At 37.3% G+C, this 14,687-nt stretch overlaps 1 protein-coding gene across 11 annotated transcripts in view; it reads left to right on the forward strand.

Annotated features, from left to right (window-relative positions):
- The window catches only part of CADPS2 (calcium dependent secretion activator 2), a 708,547-nt gene that overhangs the window by 221,489 nt on the left and 472,371 nt on the right, over nucleotides 1–14,687 (forward strand). For all 11 annotated transcript variants that reach the window (XM_078154013.1, XM_078153999.1, XM_078154004.1 and 8 more), the window contains exon 3: nucleotides 10,852–11,184. In XM_078154013.1, the coding sequence (XP_078010139.1) occupies nucleotides 10,852–11,184 (333 nt within the window). The remainder of the gene's footprint in view (nucleotides 1–10,851; nucleotides 11,185–14,687) is intronic.

Raw genomic sequence — 14,687 nt, forward strand, 5'->3', positions numbered from 1 at the left:
CACCAAACAAGTAGTGCAACACTCAGAAAGGATATAAGGAAACATGTATTCTTGCCTCACTGCTAATCTGACTCAATCTTGGTTTAACTCTGGAAAATAAAGTGGGAAAGAAATAAAATAAATTTTCATTCATTGAAAAAATAAAATTTAACTTGAACTTTGAAAGAAGTAAGAATTCTGGTCAATGCAATGACCAACTATGATTCTAGACAAACAATGAAGCACACTACATATCTCTTGATAGAGAGATGATGTTCTGAAGATGCAGAAGATCTGTACATATATATCTATATCTCTATCTATATCTATATTTTATACAGATAGTGCGGGAATTTTTTTTCTTAACCATGCATATTTGTTTACAAGAGTTTTGTTTTTCTTTTTAATAGCAGGGAGATTGGGTAGAAAACAGAGAAAATGAATTGTATTTTATTCATTAAATTTTTTAAATTCAAAAATAAGTCCAGCATGTAAAATTGCATAGGAAACTAATTCTATCCAGGCTATAGACTAATTCTAGATGAACTAGGGCTATTAAGGGCTATGCGGTTTTATACTGGGTGGTGGCACAGTAGATAGAGCACTAGGCTTGGAATCATGAAGTCATGATTCATTAAGTTCAATTCTGGCCACAGATCCTTACTAGCTGTGTGACTCTGAGCAAGTCATTTAACCCTGTTTACCTCACTTTCCTCATCTTTAAAATGAGCTGGAGAAGGAAATGGCAAACCACTCCAGTATCTTTGCCAAGAAACCCCTGAAATGGGGTCACAGAAAGTTGAACACAACTGAAGAACAAAGTTTTATACTAAGATAAACAAAGGGATATGACCATTCTTGTACTTTCATCAATCTAGGGTAACTGGATTCCCGGAAAATTTTCAGTGCATTAATGATGGGGAGAAAATTTAAAAATGGAAGTTTGTAAAATTCCTTTTATTGTAGGACCTGTGACAGTAGATTCATTAGCCATTTTAGCTATTAGACATGAATTCCCTATCTTTTGCAAGGAAAGAGACCTTTTCCAAGCCTGCCTCATCCTCTTTTATCTTGATCTTTCTCTGTCTGAACTCTATTAACCCCCAGTCTTAGAAAACTCACACTATCACCTCTCCTCTGAATCTACTCCCAACCTGCCAAAAGCTCAAAATAATCTTGACCAGTCAGATACAGATTTATGCTATCTAACCTCAGCTGGGACCCACTCTACTATATATATAATTCATTTTATTTTATCTTATTAACTCTACCACATTTTCTACAGTGACACTTTCAAGCTTCCCACTTCCCTTCTCTCTGCAAACCCTCAATTTCCATCTTTAAAAATGAATACTTTTAGTACATATTTTTGCCAAATATTTTACTAATATTAAATCACCTGGTTTGAATTCTTTCCCCTATCCTTCTTTGGCTGCTTTCAGTGTCCTTAGCTTTCTTCTAGTAAAAGCAGATGATGTGATCCCCTTTCTAATGTTTAACAAGCCACCTGTATATCTGATTATATCTCATCCTATCTTAATGACCTCATTCCAAACATTCTCTCTTATATATTTACTCTCTTCATTCTATGGGATCCCACAAATATAATTGGGGATTACCTAGCCTTAAAAAATTAAAAGCAAGGACTTCTGCTTCCTGGAGCCAAGAGGGTAGAATAAAAAGATAGTCGCTCTCATCCTCCCCTATCAACCTCTGAAAACCCAAAAAATATCCCAGAAAAAAAAAAACCTGGAACACCTGACCTAGAAGAAAGATGGGGAACAGCAGTGCAGCAGCCCACCAAATGGGTCTCCTAGTGCCTCAGCAAAAATAAGGGAAGCAGCATTACAAAGGGCTCTAGGCCTATAAGCACCCTACAGCATTCATCTGAAGGGAGCTGAAGAAAGCAACCTAGAATCTTCCTAAAGTCCCAGCCTCACTGATTCCAACCCAACACCAGCTAAGCTGTCAGGACCCTACAGCCTCTAACTGTCATCCAGGAGGAGATCCTGAAGCCCAGGTGGTAGAGCAGGCAAATACCGACACCTGGACCTCTGAGTGCCTCAGTGAGGGTGGGGGAACCGGTGGAAAGCAGCTCAGAAAACCACCAGGTGCCTCTGCACTCTACAGCAAAGGAATCTCCCAGTGTATTAGCAGAAATGAGGGAGGCAGCACTGCAAGGGGTCCCAGGCAGATAAACACCCTGCAGCACCCATCTAAAAGGAGCTGAAGAAAGCTAAGGGAAAGGAAAAGCAGGCAACCTAGAATTGCCTGAAAGTTCCAGCCTTGCTGATTCCAGCCCAACACAAGGTAAGCTGCCAAAACCCTACAGCCTCCAATTGCCAACATAAGAGGCCCCAGCACACAAAGCCAGTGACCAAGACCTAGGCTCCCAACACAAGAAGCTTGGGTCAGTGCCCTCTGTTCCCCAGCAAGAGAGCTCAATGTCTTTAAAGGCCAGGGAATAAAGAAACCACGTAAAAAGAAACATACCATAGATTCATATTATGAGAAGAGTGAAGATCAAGACAGAAATTCTGAAGAGGACAACATTGTCAACAAACCCACATCTGCAACATCAAAAGGGAATATGAACTGGTCTGAAGCCCAAAAAGCCTTAGAAGAGCTCAAGAAGGATTTTAAAAGTCTAATGAGAGAGTTAGAAGAGTCCTTAAAAAATACAATTGGCCAATTGGAAAAAAAATTACACTGAAGAAAACAAGTCCCTAAAAAATCACAATTGGCAAACTGGAAAAAAAGTACACTGAAGAAAACAAATCCCTTAAAAACACAATTGGCCAATTGAAGAAGGAAGTACAAAAACTAACAGAAGAAAACAATCTGTTAAAAACTAGAATTGGACAAATGGAAACTAATGACTCTATGAGAGAGCAAGAATCAGTCAAACAGAAACAAAAAAATGAAAAAATAGATGAAAATGTAAAATACCTCATCGGTAAAACAACCGACCTGGAAAATCAATCAGGAGAGACAATTTAAAAATCATTGGACTACCTGAAAATCATGATGAAAAAAAAGAGCCTGGGCAGTATTTTTCAGGAAATCATAAAGGAAAACTGCCCAGAAGTCCTAGAACCAGAAGAGAAAATAACCATAGAAAGAATATACCACTCACCACCTGAAAGAGATCCCAAATTGACAACATCAAGGAATATAATAGCAAAATTCCAAAATTACCAGATGAAAGAGAAGGTGCTGCAAGCAGCCAGAAAGAAACAATTTAAATATCATGGAACCACAGTCAGGATTACACAGGACCTTGCAGCTTCTACATTAAAAGACCCAGGGCATGGAACATGATATTCCATAAGGCAAAGGAGCTTGGATTGCAGCCAAGGATCAACTACCCTGCAAAAATGAGCATGATTTTTCAAGGGAGGAGATGAAATAGGGGACTTCCAAACTTTCCTCATAAAAAGACCAGAGCTCAACAAAAAATTTGATCTTCAAGTACAAGATTCAAGAAAGACATAAAAAGGTAAATGGGACAGAAAGATACAAAATGTTGTTAATAAGGGGGGACTGTTTACATCCCTACAAGGGAAGATGACACTTGCAACTCTTGAGAACTGTATTGTTATTACACCATGTTAAAGGAGTATACATAAAGAGGGTGGATATTAGTTGACTTTGATGTAATGATAAAAAAAAATCTAATCAAGTGGGTTAAATGGATCCAAGTAAGTGGATTAGTCTGATCTTAGAAAATGTACTGAGAAAGGAGGAGGCAGACAAGGGTAAATTACATTACAGGAAAAGACACAAAATCCTATTACAGCAGAGGGAAAGAAGGGAGGGGGTGAGCATTGTTTAAACCTTACTCTCATCAGATGTGGCTCAAGAAGGGAATAACATAATCAGGTATACAAATCTAACTTGCCCTACAGGCAGTAGGAGGGAAAAGGGGAAAAAAAAGGGAGGGGGGATAGAAGGGAGGGAAGAAGCAATAAGGGCAAAGGGGAAGAAAAGGGAAAGGGATAATAGAAGGGAAGAGAGCCTGAAGGAGGTGGTGGTCAAAAGCAAAACACTAGTAAGGGGGGAAAAGGAGAAAGGAGAAAGAAAAGCGTAAGTGGGGAAAAAAGGATAGAGAAAAAGACACAGATAGTAATCATAACTGTAAAAGTTGAATCGCTATCTTTTTTTTTCTCTTCTGTTGAGTTTTGTTTCCTCTTTCTGATGGTTCCTCTTATTGGTTTTAATTTTTAGTTATAACTTGACTAATGTGAAAATATGTTTAATAGGAATGTAAATGTATAGCCTGTATCAGATTGTGTGCCATCTTGGGGAGGGTAGTGGGGAGGAAGGGGGAGAAAAATCTTAAACTCAAAAGCATATGGAAGTGATTGTTAATAAATCAAAATAAATTAATGAAATTTTAAAAAGAAAAAAAAGAAAAAATACATAAAAAATTAAAAACAAAAACGACTAATAGTAACAACAAGAAAAACTCTTATTTTGACCTTTCCATACCCTTCAAGCTACTTCCTTTATCTCTCCACCACTTTCCTCTAAAGCTTCACAAAGGAGTAATCTACACTTGCCTTAGTTATATTTCTTTATCACTCGCTCATTCCTTGTTGTTCAGTCTCTTCAGATGTGTCTGATTCTTCATTACTCCAATTGGGGTTTTTTTTTTGGCAAAGATACTGGAGTGCTTTGCCATTTCCTTCTCTAGCTCTTTTTACAGGTGAAGAAACTGAGCCAGATGGTATTAAGTGACTTCCCCAGGATCACACGGCTAATATGTATTTGGGGTCTAATTTCAACTCAGGTTTTTCTGACTCTCGGGGGCCAGCACTTTATCTACTACACCACCTAGCTCATTTCTTAACCTATTACAATATCGTCCCACCGTTCTACTGAAACAGTCGTCTTGAATATCTCTAATGACTTTTTAAAAAGCCAATGTTCTCATTCTCTTTAAGCTTCTTCAGAATTTGTGTTTTTGGCTGCCTCTTCTTTGTTGCCCTCTTATTCTCCCACTTTCTATCTCTTTTGGTAGTTCTTTTTCCTATTTTCATTGTAGAGGCACCTGAATATTTTTCAGAATTCTGACTCAAATTAAGCAAGCTTAAAGTTAAACTCTTAAATTTCTCCTGAAAAACTTCTCTCTCTCTGTCTCTCTCTGTCTCTCTCTCTCTCTGTCTCTCTCTCTCTCTCTCTCTCCCTCCCTCCCTCCCCCCTCTCTTTTTTCTCTCTCTCTCCCTCTGTTCCTCTCTCTCTCTCTCTCTCTCTCTCTCTCTCTCTCTCTCTCTCTCTCTCTCTCTCTCTCTCTCTCTCCATTGCTTTTTTCAAATGGTAATACCATTCTTCTTTACCTCACATGTATAATCAGTTGTTGATTTTACTTCCAAATTAATTCTCCCATCTGTCCCATCCTTCCCACACATACTTTCACCACCCTACTTTTAGGCCTTTGCTACTTTGCCTGAACTGTTATACTTATATTTGAACTGTTCTGTCTTCATGTTTTTACCTGTCCAATCATCTTTCCTAAATAATTCATTAAGTATTTTAAAGAATTTGTCTTCCTTTATTTCTTTTTTGAAAGTTTTATTGTTGTCTTTTTTTGTATACCACATACATTTCTCTTTGACCACTCTCTTCCCTTATATTGAATAGCATTTAAGTAAAACCAACAATCTAATAGAATTTACATGTCACAGTGTTCATCTATAATCCAGCTTCTACACTTGCTCCAATGATTTGCTTCTTTCATTCTTCCTTTATCTGTAGATAAAGGAGTAAAGGGGTGATCTTTTCGTTCTCCAAAAATCAAGGTATTCAGGAAATCTCCCTCTAGAAGAAGTTCAGGTCTCTGAACTCTTCATTTTGAGATCAGTGAATGCTAAGGCAATTCCCAAGACTGGTGCTGCCTGGGAAATCTTCTTTTCTGACTAGAAGGTTGGATTCTGGAGATCTAGATACCCCCCCCCTTTTCTGTAGAAAGTTGAAGATAGGGAGCATTGTCTGTGAACTCCCTTCTAAAGTAACATGAACAAACTGGTTCCACTGCCATGTGCTTATGCCCCATCCAAGGAAGCCATCACCAGTTTCTTGATGGAACAGGAAATAGAAATAGCATATACAGTTTTCTACAATCTCTTTCCCCCCTCGCCCCCAGTGAGAATGAAATGCCAAAAGATTGAAGACATTTTGCTGCTCTCTCTTGTGATATAGGATGGGTTCTTGAACCAAAATACTTTACTCCAAGGTTCCAGCCAGGCAGTCAAATTGAGAGTAGCTCTGTTTACAGGGAACTAATAAGAAACTGTCCGTTAACGCTCTTAACTAGGTGACAATCTACATGTCTGTGTTCTACAGATGAAGAAATATATTCTAATGGATTGATAAGCCCTCTCCATATATTTGTGTCAAATCCCCATATATTTTGATATAAGAGTTCTAGCAGAGATTCTGCTGTTGTTGTTGTTCAGTCATATCCGACTCTTCATGACCCCCTTTGGGGTATTCTTGGCAAAGATATTAAAGTAGTTTTCCATTTTCTTCTGCAACTCATTTTTTACAGATGCAGAAACTGAGACAAACAGTTGTTACTTGCCCAAGGTCAGACAACTAGTAAGTGTCTGAGGCCAGATTTGAACTCAAGTCTTACTGACTTCAGGCCCCAGTACTCTATCTGTTGTGCCATCTATCTAGGCAAAGATTCTACCTATATTTAATGCGAAGTATTTTTTTTTCATATTTGACAAATTTCATTTATTTTCAAGCTATGTTTGTCAATGAATTTTTAAAATTTCATATAATCAAAATGTTCTATTTTTAAAAAATCTCTAGCCCTTAACTGGATATTAATGTTCCCATTACTCACAATTGTGAAAGGTGCTTCAAAATCCTCCTCTAAATTTTGTGTTATGGTAGCTTTTATATTTATGTCAGGTCATTCAGAATTTGCTGGTATAGGGTACAAAATTCTGATTTAAACCTAATTCCTACCAAACTGTTTTCTAGTTTTCCTACACCTTTTGTTCAAAAGTATTTTACATAGTAGTTTGTTTTCTTGTGTCTTTTAACCACTAAACTGCTGTATTTAATTTATTTCTGTTAATACTTACTTGATTTATTCTGATTTATTTTTTCCATTTTAAAAAATGTAACTAAAGTCTTTATCATATTGTTTTGCAATGTAGTTTGAGGTCTGAGTAATTTTCTTGTGAGTGTTATTTCCTGCATTGTGATATATAGCCTTTTATTTCTCTGTGTGTGTGTGTGTGTGTGTGTGTGTGTGTGTGTATATGTTCTGGTAGACTTACTACCTTTAAATTAGCCCTTCACTTCTTATCCTCAAAATTGTTTAATCTGACTTGTATAAATCTAACAGTGCTCTTGCTGTTTTACTCATTTTTGATAAATTTTCTTCTACATCTGTATTTTTGAGTTTCACATCAGCCTCTTTTTTCCCCCAGAGCTTCTATTGCCTGGGAGAGTTTCTCCATTATGTGTTTTAAACGCTTACTTTCTCATTTGCCTTGTTGACTTCTTCTTTGGTAGCCTCAGCTTTCACCCCAAATCCATCTTATTTTCATCCTTGCTTCCTTTGAATATTTTTATTTCTCTTTCAGCCAGTGCCAAACTATCTTTATAATAGTTTCCTTCTCTCCACCCCCCACAAATGTATCCACAGAATTTGTGTTTTGATTGGAAAGTCTATTTCCCATTCCAGGATACTATTTCTTCATCGTCTTGTGACTTTGCTGGCTTTCTACTCATGTTCCGTTTTATATGAGTCTATTGTCTCATTCCCAAGCTTTCTCTCTCAGTCTTCTTGCCATCTTTCCTTCCTCTTCTATTCTCATTGTTTCAGAGTTAGCTGTTTTTGGCCTGCGTCATCTTCCCCCACCTCCAACCTCTGCCTTTGGTATAGACAACCTAAGTTGGATGATTCCAGAGCCCTCCTTGGGTTGAGTTAAGGGACACTTTTTTACTTTCCTGCCTTGGAAAACTTCACAAGTATGGTGGGATGGTCAGGAAGACTGTAGCTAGGTTTATATTCTGTCACCTTCCCTTGGTAGAGAAGATTGTATCTGTACTATTGGTGCTTCTTCCCCTTCCTCTTGGGCCTTCCCCATAGTTGTTCACTGTCCATGCTCACTGGACTGCATGAGTGCTGTAATCTCTCCCTCTGCCTGCTTTAAAGGAGTGGATGTGAGGGTTCAGTTTGGGTCACTGCTAAGGAAATGTCAGTAGAATCTACTTCAGACAGAGTCCCAAATAGTGGCCTAGACAGTAAGTCACATAGGATGCAGACCAGGACAGTTAGTCTGTCACTCAGCCTCTATCTGTCACTTCAGAAGGTCTCTTGTGTGGGAATATTTTTCATCTTGCAAAGTTAACATATGACTTTACTTATTGATTCAGGGTGGTGTGGAGTCTGAGAAAGAGGTTGAGAATTCCTTACTTTGCCATATTTTATTACATATGCAATATACCTTAAAAACTATCTGTAATGTCATCAATTTGAATATTCTCTCTGTGGATGGAGCTCACTACTGTCCGTACCATAACTTTTGCCTGTCATCTTCCATAGGTCCTCTACAAATGATCAATCCAATATGTTGGATAAATTGTTTAAGGTCTTTTTATATTTTGGTTTTATCAGGATAACAGTCAGGTCATCCATCTGTTAATCCTTACTCTTGCTTCCTGATTATACCCACCTACTTTTCCAATCATGCATTTCCTGAATGATATCCCTGGCTTCATATCTTTGGTATAAGTCATCATCAGAAATAGGCTTCAACCTTACACTGCTATGTAAACTTTCTAATTCAGAGATCTGACCAAGGCACTAACCTGTTTAGAAACCTCCAGGGGATCCCTGCAACTTACAGAATAAAATACAAACTTATGTTTCTGACTTTAAAGATCTTTCACAATCTGTTTTTAACCTACCTTTCTAGCAGTGTTTGATATTATATCCTTTTACAGGTCAGATAGATGGCACAGTGGATAGAGTAGTGGTCCTGAAGTCAGAAAGACTCATCTTCCTGAATTCAAATGTGGCCTCAGACACTAGCTGTGTGACTCTGGACAAGTCACTTAACCTTGTTTGCCTCAGTTTCCTCATCTGTAAAATGAGCTGGAGAAGGAAATGGAAAACCACTCCATTATCTTTGCCAAGAAAACCCCAAATGGGGTTACAAAAAGTGAGATACGACTGAAACAAGAGATAACCTTTTTACGCATGCTATGTTCCAAACAAATCACTTTTAAGGCATCCGTTACTTTCATTCTAGTGTCTCTCAATCCTTATGCCTGGAATGTTTCTGTTTGTCCACATGTTTGAAATCATTTGGTTCTTCAACGTCCAGTTCAGGTGCCACCTCCTTCACAAAGCCTGAGCCTCCCACCTGAAAGTGACACCTTTCTGATCAGAGTTCTCATTGTATTTTGTTTATATCTCTCCTTCCTACTTATTACTTTCCAGTTTTTATCTTATTTGGATAAATGTATTAGCCCTCCCCCCCATATCTATTGTGCATTTCTTTAGAGCAAAGACTTTTTCTGATCTTCATGTTAATAATACCTTGCATATGGTAGATATTGTATGTGTGTTTAACATATATGTATTTAAAATTAGTTTTTGAGTTGAGAGAATAAACATTACATTGTATAATCTTTGTGTTGGGAGAAGTGTTTATTTAATGCAGAAAGGATGCTTGATAAATGTGTACTGACTTCCTGTGCTTTGAACATAGATAACTAGGAAACATCTGAGTTGAATTGATTTGAACTGAATTGAAGAATTCTCGAATGTCTTGTGATCCATGACTTGACTTGATTATCTTGGTATTTTACTTCCTGCTTCTGAGGACGAACGCTTCACTATGGTATCTGTCATTATTTGTTTTGGATTATTTCTGGGTAGTTTACGGGCAACTTCTTGTAGCAAGAGTGAACCTAGAGGTACTTAGCCTTTATAAAAACATATATTCCCTAAGATTTTTGGAAGGTAAATATATCCTGGGGGCAGCTAGGTGGTGCAATGGTTAGAGTGCTGAATCTGAAGGCAGGTAGACTCATCTTCCTGAGTTCAAATCTGACCTCAGGCACTTATTTACTAGCTGTGTGACCTGGGAAAGTCACTTCATGCTATTTGGCTCAGTTTCCTCATCTGTAAAATGAGTGGGAGAAGGAAATGGCAAACCACTTTGGTGTCTTTGCCAAGAAAAACCCTAATGAGTCATGCAGTATTGGACATGACTGAAAGGACTAAATGAAAAGTATATCCTAGATGCATGTTAGCTCCCTTAATCTATGAAGAAATCTTGATTCCTGATCCCATACTATTGATACTTGTGCTGATTTTGGGAATATAGATGTGGATATTCTACTATTTGCCTCTATATCTTTTAGGTGATTATTCTAGCAACAAGAAAGTCCCTACATGAGAAAGTTTCTGATTGTGCCAGAGTTGGAGCTAGGATTCACTTGATAGCGCTTCTTATCCTTTTCCTTAAACTCCATTTGCTCAGGGATATACATGCAGAAGAGAAGATTCCTATTGATAAATCAAAATAAAATAATAAAAAAAGAAATTCCCATAGTTGTTATCTACGATTTTGACAATTTGGACGAAAATGTTTCTAATTGTTCATGAAATGAATTTGTGGGGTCTTTGCATGCAGTTTTGCCCGAAATAGTTTCTTAGTGTCCATTGTTTTGAATTGAACTGAAAATGCATTGAATAAATCTTCAAGCAAACTGTAATCATCATAAAACACTTTTATGATATGCCAGACTCTTCTTTGAATTCTTTCTGTTATTGTTTAACAGTGGCACTAGCATGCACATTTAATTTTATGTGCCTTTTTCTATCTTTTCTCTTAGGTTTTCCTTAAGAGTGATCGGGTAGCCAGAATGGTTCACAGTGGAGGGTGTTCTGCTAATGACTTCAGAGATGTATTCAAGAAAAACATTGAGAAGAGGGTACGGAGTTTGCCAGAAATTGATGGTTTGAGCAAAGAGACAGTGCTGAGTTCATGGATAGCCAAATATGATGCTATCTATAAAGGTGAAGAGGACCTGTGCAAACAGCCAAATCGAATGGCACTCAGTGCTGTGTCAGAACTTATATTGAGCAAGGAACAACTTTATGAAATGTTTCAGCAAATCCTGGGTATAAAAAAATTGGAACACCAGCTGCTTTATAATGCATGTCAGGTAAGGTGGTTGTTGTTCTGTGTTCAATGTTTGCTTCTATACAGATAAAAAAAAATGAACTGAAAATGGTTACTTAGTTCTTTAAGTTAGTGATGTGTTCTATATTGAACCAGATATGCAACATTTTAGGAAGATCATTTGTTGGAAAAATGGATTAAACTTGAAGTGGCACTTGACCACTTTAATCTTTAAATCCTCTGTGTTCAGAAAATTTATTTCATTTGCCATATACTCTACATAATTTGTTTAAGTTTTTAAAGATGCCCAAGTATTTAATCTAAGTGGCTAGAAGTCCAGTGCTTCAAAAGTTATTACTCTCATGTTCTACAAAAATTAAATTGGTTTAAAAACATCTATTTTATTCCTATTTTATTTAGCATTTATAGTACTTATTGATTGCTCACTTATGTTTGATTTTGTCTCTGAATCATTTCCTTGAATATACTGCCTCAATACCATTTATATAATAGTGATCCCAGGGTGAGGTGTCATAACCCAGTTTAAAATCTGTAATTTTGCATAAATTTGGCCACTGTATTAGGGTTAACTAGTCTTGGGGTTGGCATAGCAGTGGTGGGGGATTATTGCAGAAGTGAGATTTTGCATTTAACTTTATTTAACTGGATTAGTTTTAAGGTTCAAGATGCAATCAAGTGTTTAGGACCAAAATTTAATAGTACCTTTCATTCAGAAAGAAGTGATTCTATTATTAAAACTTTTTAGAAGATGTGTAAAAATCCACGGAATCCAAGATAATGAAGCAATGTAAATTCTCTGAGTTGAAAGGATTTTTTTCTTCCCTTTATATTTAAAAGCAGTCTTCATCTTGTAGAAAAGCTTTCCAATACTCATACTTTGATATCTAATATTTTATACTTCAGTATTGTCAAAATAGAGCAAAACAATGTATACCTCTAACTCTGACTTTGTCTTTACATACCACTCAATAAATGGTTTTCAGTTTTGATCCTAAGGAAAAAAAACCAAAAATTTCTCTCTTTAATTTTCCAAAATGTTTAATTTTTTCCAAAACTTAATTTCTGACTTTCCCATGGCTGTTATTTTACCCTGTATGTTACTTTGTTTTTAGCAGTAAAAAATCATCCTTCACTGCCACATAGCATAGCCCTGAAAATATAGACATTATGAAAGCATTTCATCAAATAGATAGAATAGGAGCATGTATTTAAAACACATTTTGTAGACAAGGGATATGAATTTGCTGTTTGAGAATTAGGATGAATTTTGCCTCTCTGGACCTCAGTTAACTTTTCTGTAAAATGAAGTGGTTGGGTGGTTCAGTGGATAGAGCACTGGCCTTGGGGTCGGGAGGACCTAAGTACAAATCTGGTCTCAGATCAGACACTTGACACTTACTAGCTGGGTGACCCTAAGCTTAACCCCATTGCCCCCACAACCCTCACTTAACCCCATTGCCCAGCAAAGGAAAGGAAGGAAGGAAGGAAGGAGAGGAGAGGAGAGGGAAGGGGAGGGGAGGGGAGGGGAGGGGAGGGAAGGGGAGGGGATGGGAGGAGACGAGAGGAAGTGGTGTGGTTCCAGCACCAGAAGGAGCAGACAAGGGACCTGAGCAATGAAATGGGAAACAAGGGAAATGGTCCTTGTCCTCCACTGTTATCATGAGTTGTTTGGGAAATGTTGATGAAAGATAGTAAGCTGCTTAGCATCCACAAATGTGTTTCTAGTTTTGGAGAATTCAGACTCTCAGAGTAGTACCATAAGGCTGGATGTCTGTGTATTGAATGTCAGAGAAGTCTCCCCTTTGAGGAGAGACGAAACCAAAGGGTGGTATTATCATTCTGAGGGCCTGCATGTCTCCCTGTGAAAAGTAGGACTGAGCTCAGAATTTCAGGGAGTTTTCCCTATTAGTAATCCTAAGTTTGATTTCGCATCTAAGAGGATTCCAAACAATAGGATGGTGCTTTTAGTTTGTGGGACTTTAGGCCTGGAGAAAATTAAAGGTTTGCCAGAGAGGGAGAAGAACTGAATTATTGGTGTTATGGATCAGTGTGAGTTATTTACTTGATATCTGAATTTATTTATGGACTTTTGCTTGTAAGTCTTTGACATTTAAAAATTTATATGCATACATTCATACATATATATGTATATATACATACATACATATATTTGTGTATGCACACACATTTGGTATATACTGATTCTCCTAAAATTGATACATGTTTTTGTTACTTTCAGTATTTTTACGGAGATGAGGACCCTGATACTCTCATCTCTAGAGACATAGATACCAGATGTATTCTGAAATCTGAGCTATTAATGAATGGGGTCATAAGAAGCCAATAAGAGCAAGTTGGGAAGGATTTTACTCAGAATTGGACTTGGTCCTTTTGAATACAGTTCCTGAGCCACAGAATACCTCAAAATATAAAGATTCAATGGTGACAATGATGGATTTTGCAGGGAGAAAATACTGAAATAAGATCTGTCTTTGTTTCTGGCAGAAATCCAGATCCCAAAGAGATCTGTTTGGGTTTCTGTCTGATATGAAGATAAATTTTATTTCAGTATTTCTGAACTAAAAAAAAATCACAGTATTGCCAATGAGTTTCTTGCATTTTACCCAAAAGAGTACTTTAAAAAAAAACAAATATAGTGAAAGATATAGAATATAGCATTTATTTATGAAAAGGAGGAGGAACTCAACCTCAAGGAACATTAACCTCAAGAAAAAAAGATAAGTAGAAGTGCTAGGTGAAATTGACAAGAACCAATAAAAAGAATGTAGGTTTTTTTTAAATATAAATTTATTTATTTTTAGTTTTCAATATTCACTTCCACAAGTTTTTGAGTTCCAAATTTCTCCCCCCTCCCCCCACTCCAAGATGGCATGCATTCTGAATACCCCTTCCCCTGGTCTGCCTTCTCTTCTATCTCTCCCCCCTCCCTTCTCTTATCTCCTTCCCCTTCTATTTTCCTGTAGAGCAGGATAGACTTCTGTACCCCATTTCCTGTATTTCTTATTTCCCAGTTGCATGTGAAAACATTTTTTTAAAACAGTTTTTAAAACTTTGAGTTCCAAATTTTCTCCCTTCCTCCCTCCCACCCTCATTGAAAAGGCAAGCAACTCAATATAGGTTGTACATGTGCAGTTATGCAAAACACTTCCTTAGTAGACATGTTGTGAAAAACTAACTCTATTTCCCTTAATCCTATCCTGCCCTCCCATTTATTCTATTCTTTCTTTTGACCCTGTCCTCCTCAGAAGTATTTGCTTCTGATTACCCTCTTTCCCAATCTGCCCTCCTCTCTATCCCCCTGCTCTCTTGTCCCCTTCTCCCCTATTTTCCTGTAGGGTAAGACAGATTTCCATACCCAATTGAATGTGTATGTTATTCTCTCCTTAAGCCAAATCCTATGAGAATAAGATTCCTCATTCCCTCTCACCTTCCCCTGTTTCCCCTCCACTGTGAGAGACTTTTCTTTTCTGTTTTTTTTTGTGAGATAATTTACCCCATTTCCTC

Source organism: Phascolarctos cinereus, unplaced genomic scaffold (genome assembly GCF_003287225.1).
Source record: "Phascolarctos cinereus isolate Bilbo 61053 unplaced genomic scaffold, phaCin_HiC Scaffold_1;HRSCAF=81, whole genome shotgun sequence".
NCBI lineage: Eukaryota > Metazoa > Chordata > Mammalia > Diprotodontia > Phascolarctidae > Phascolarctos > Phascolarctos cinereus.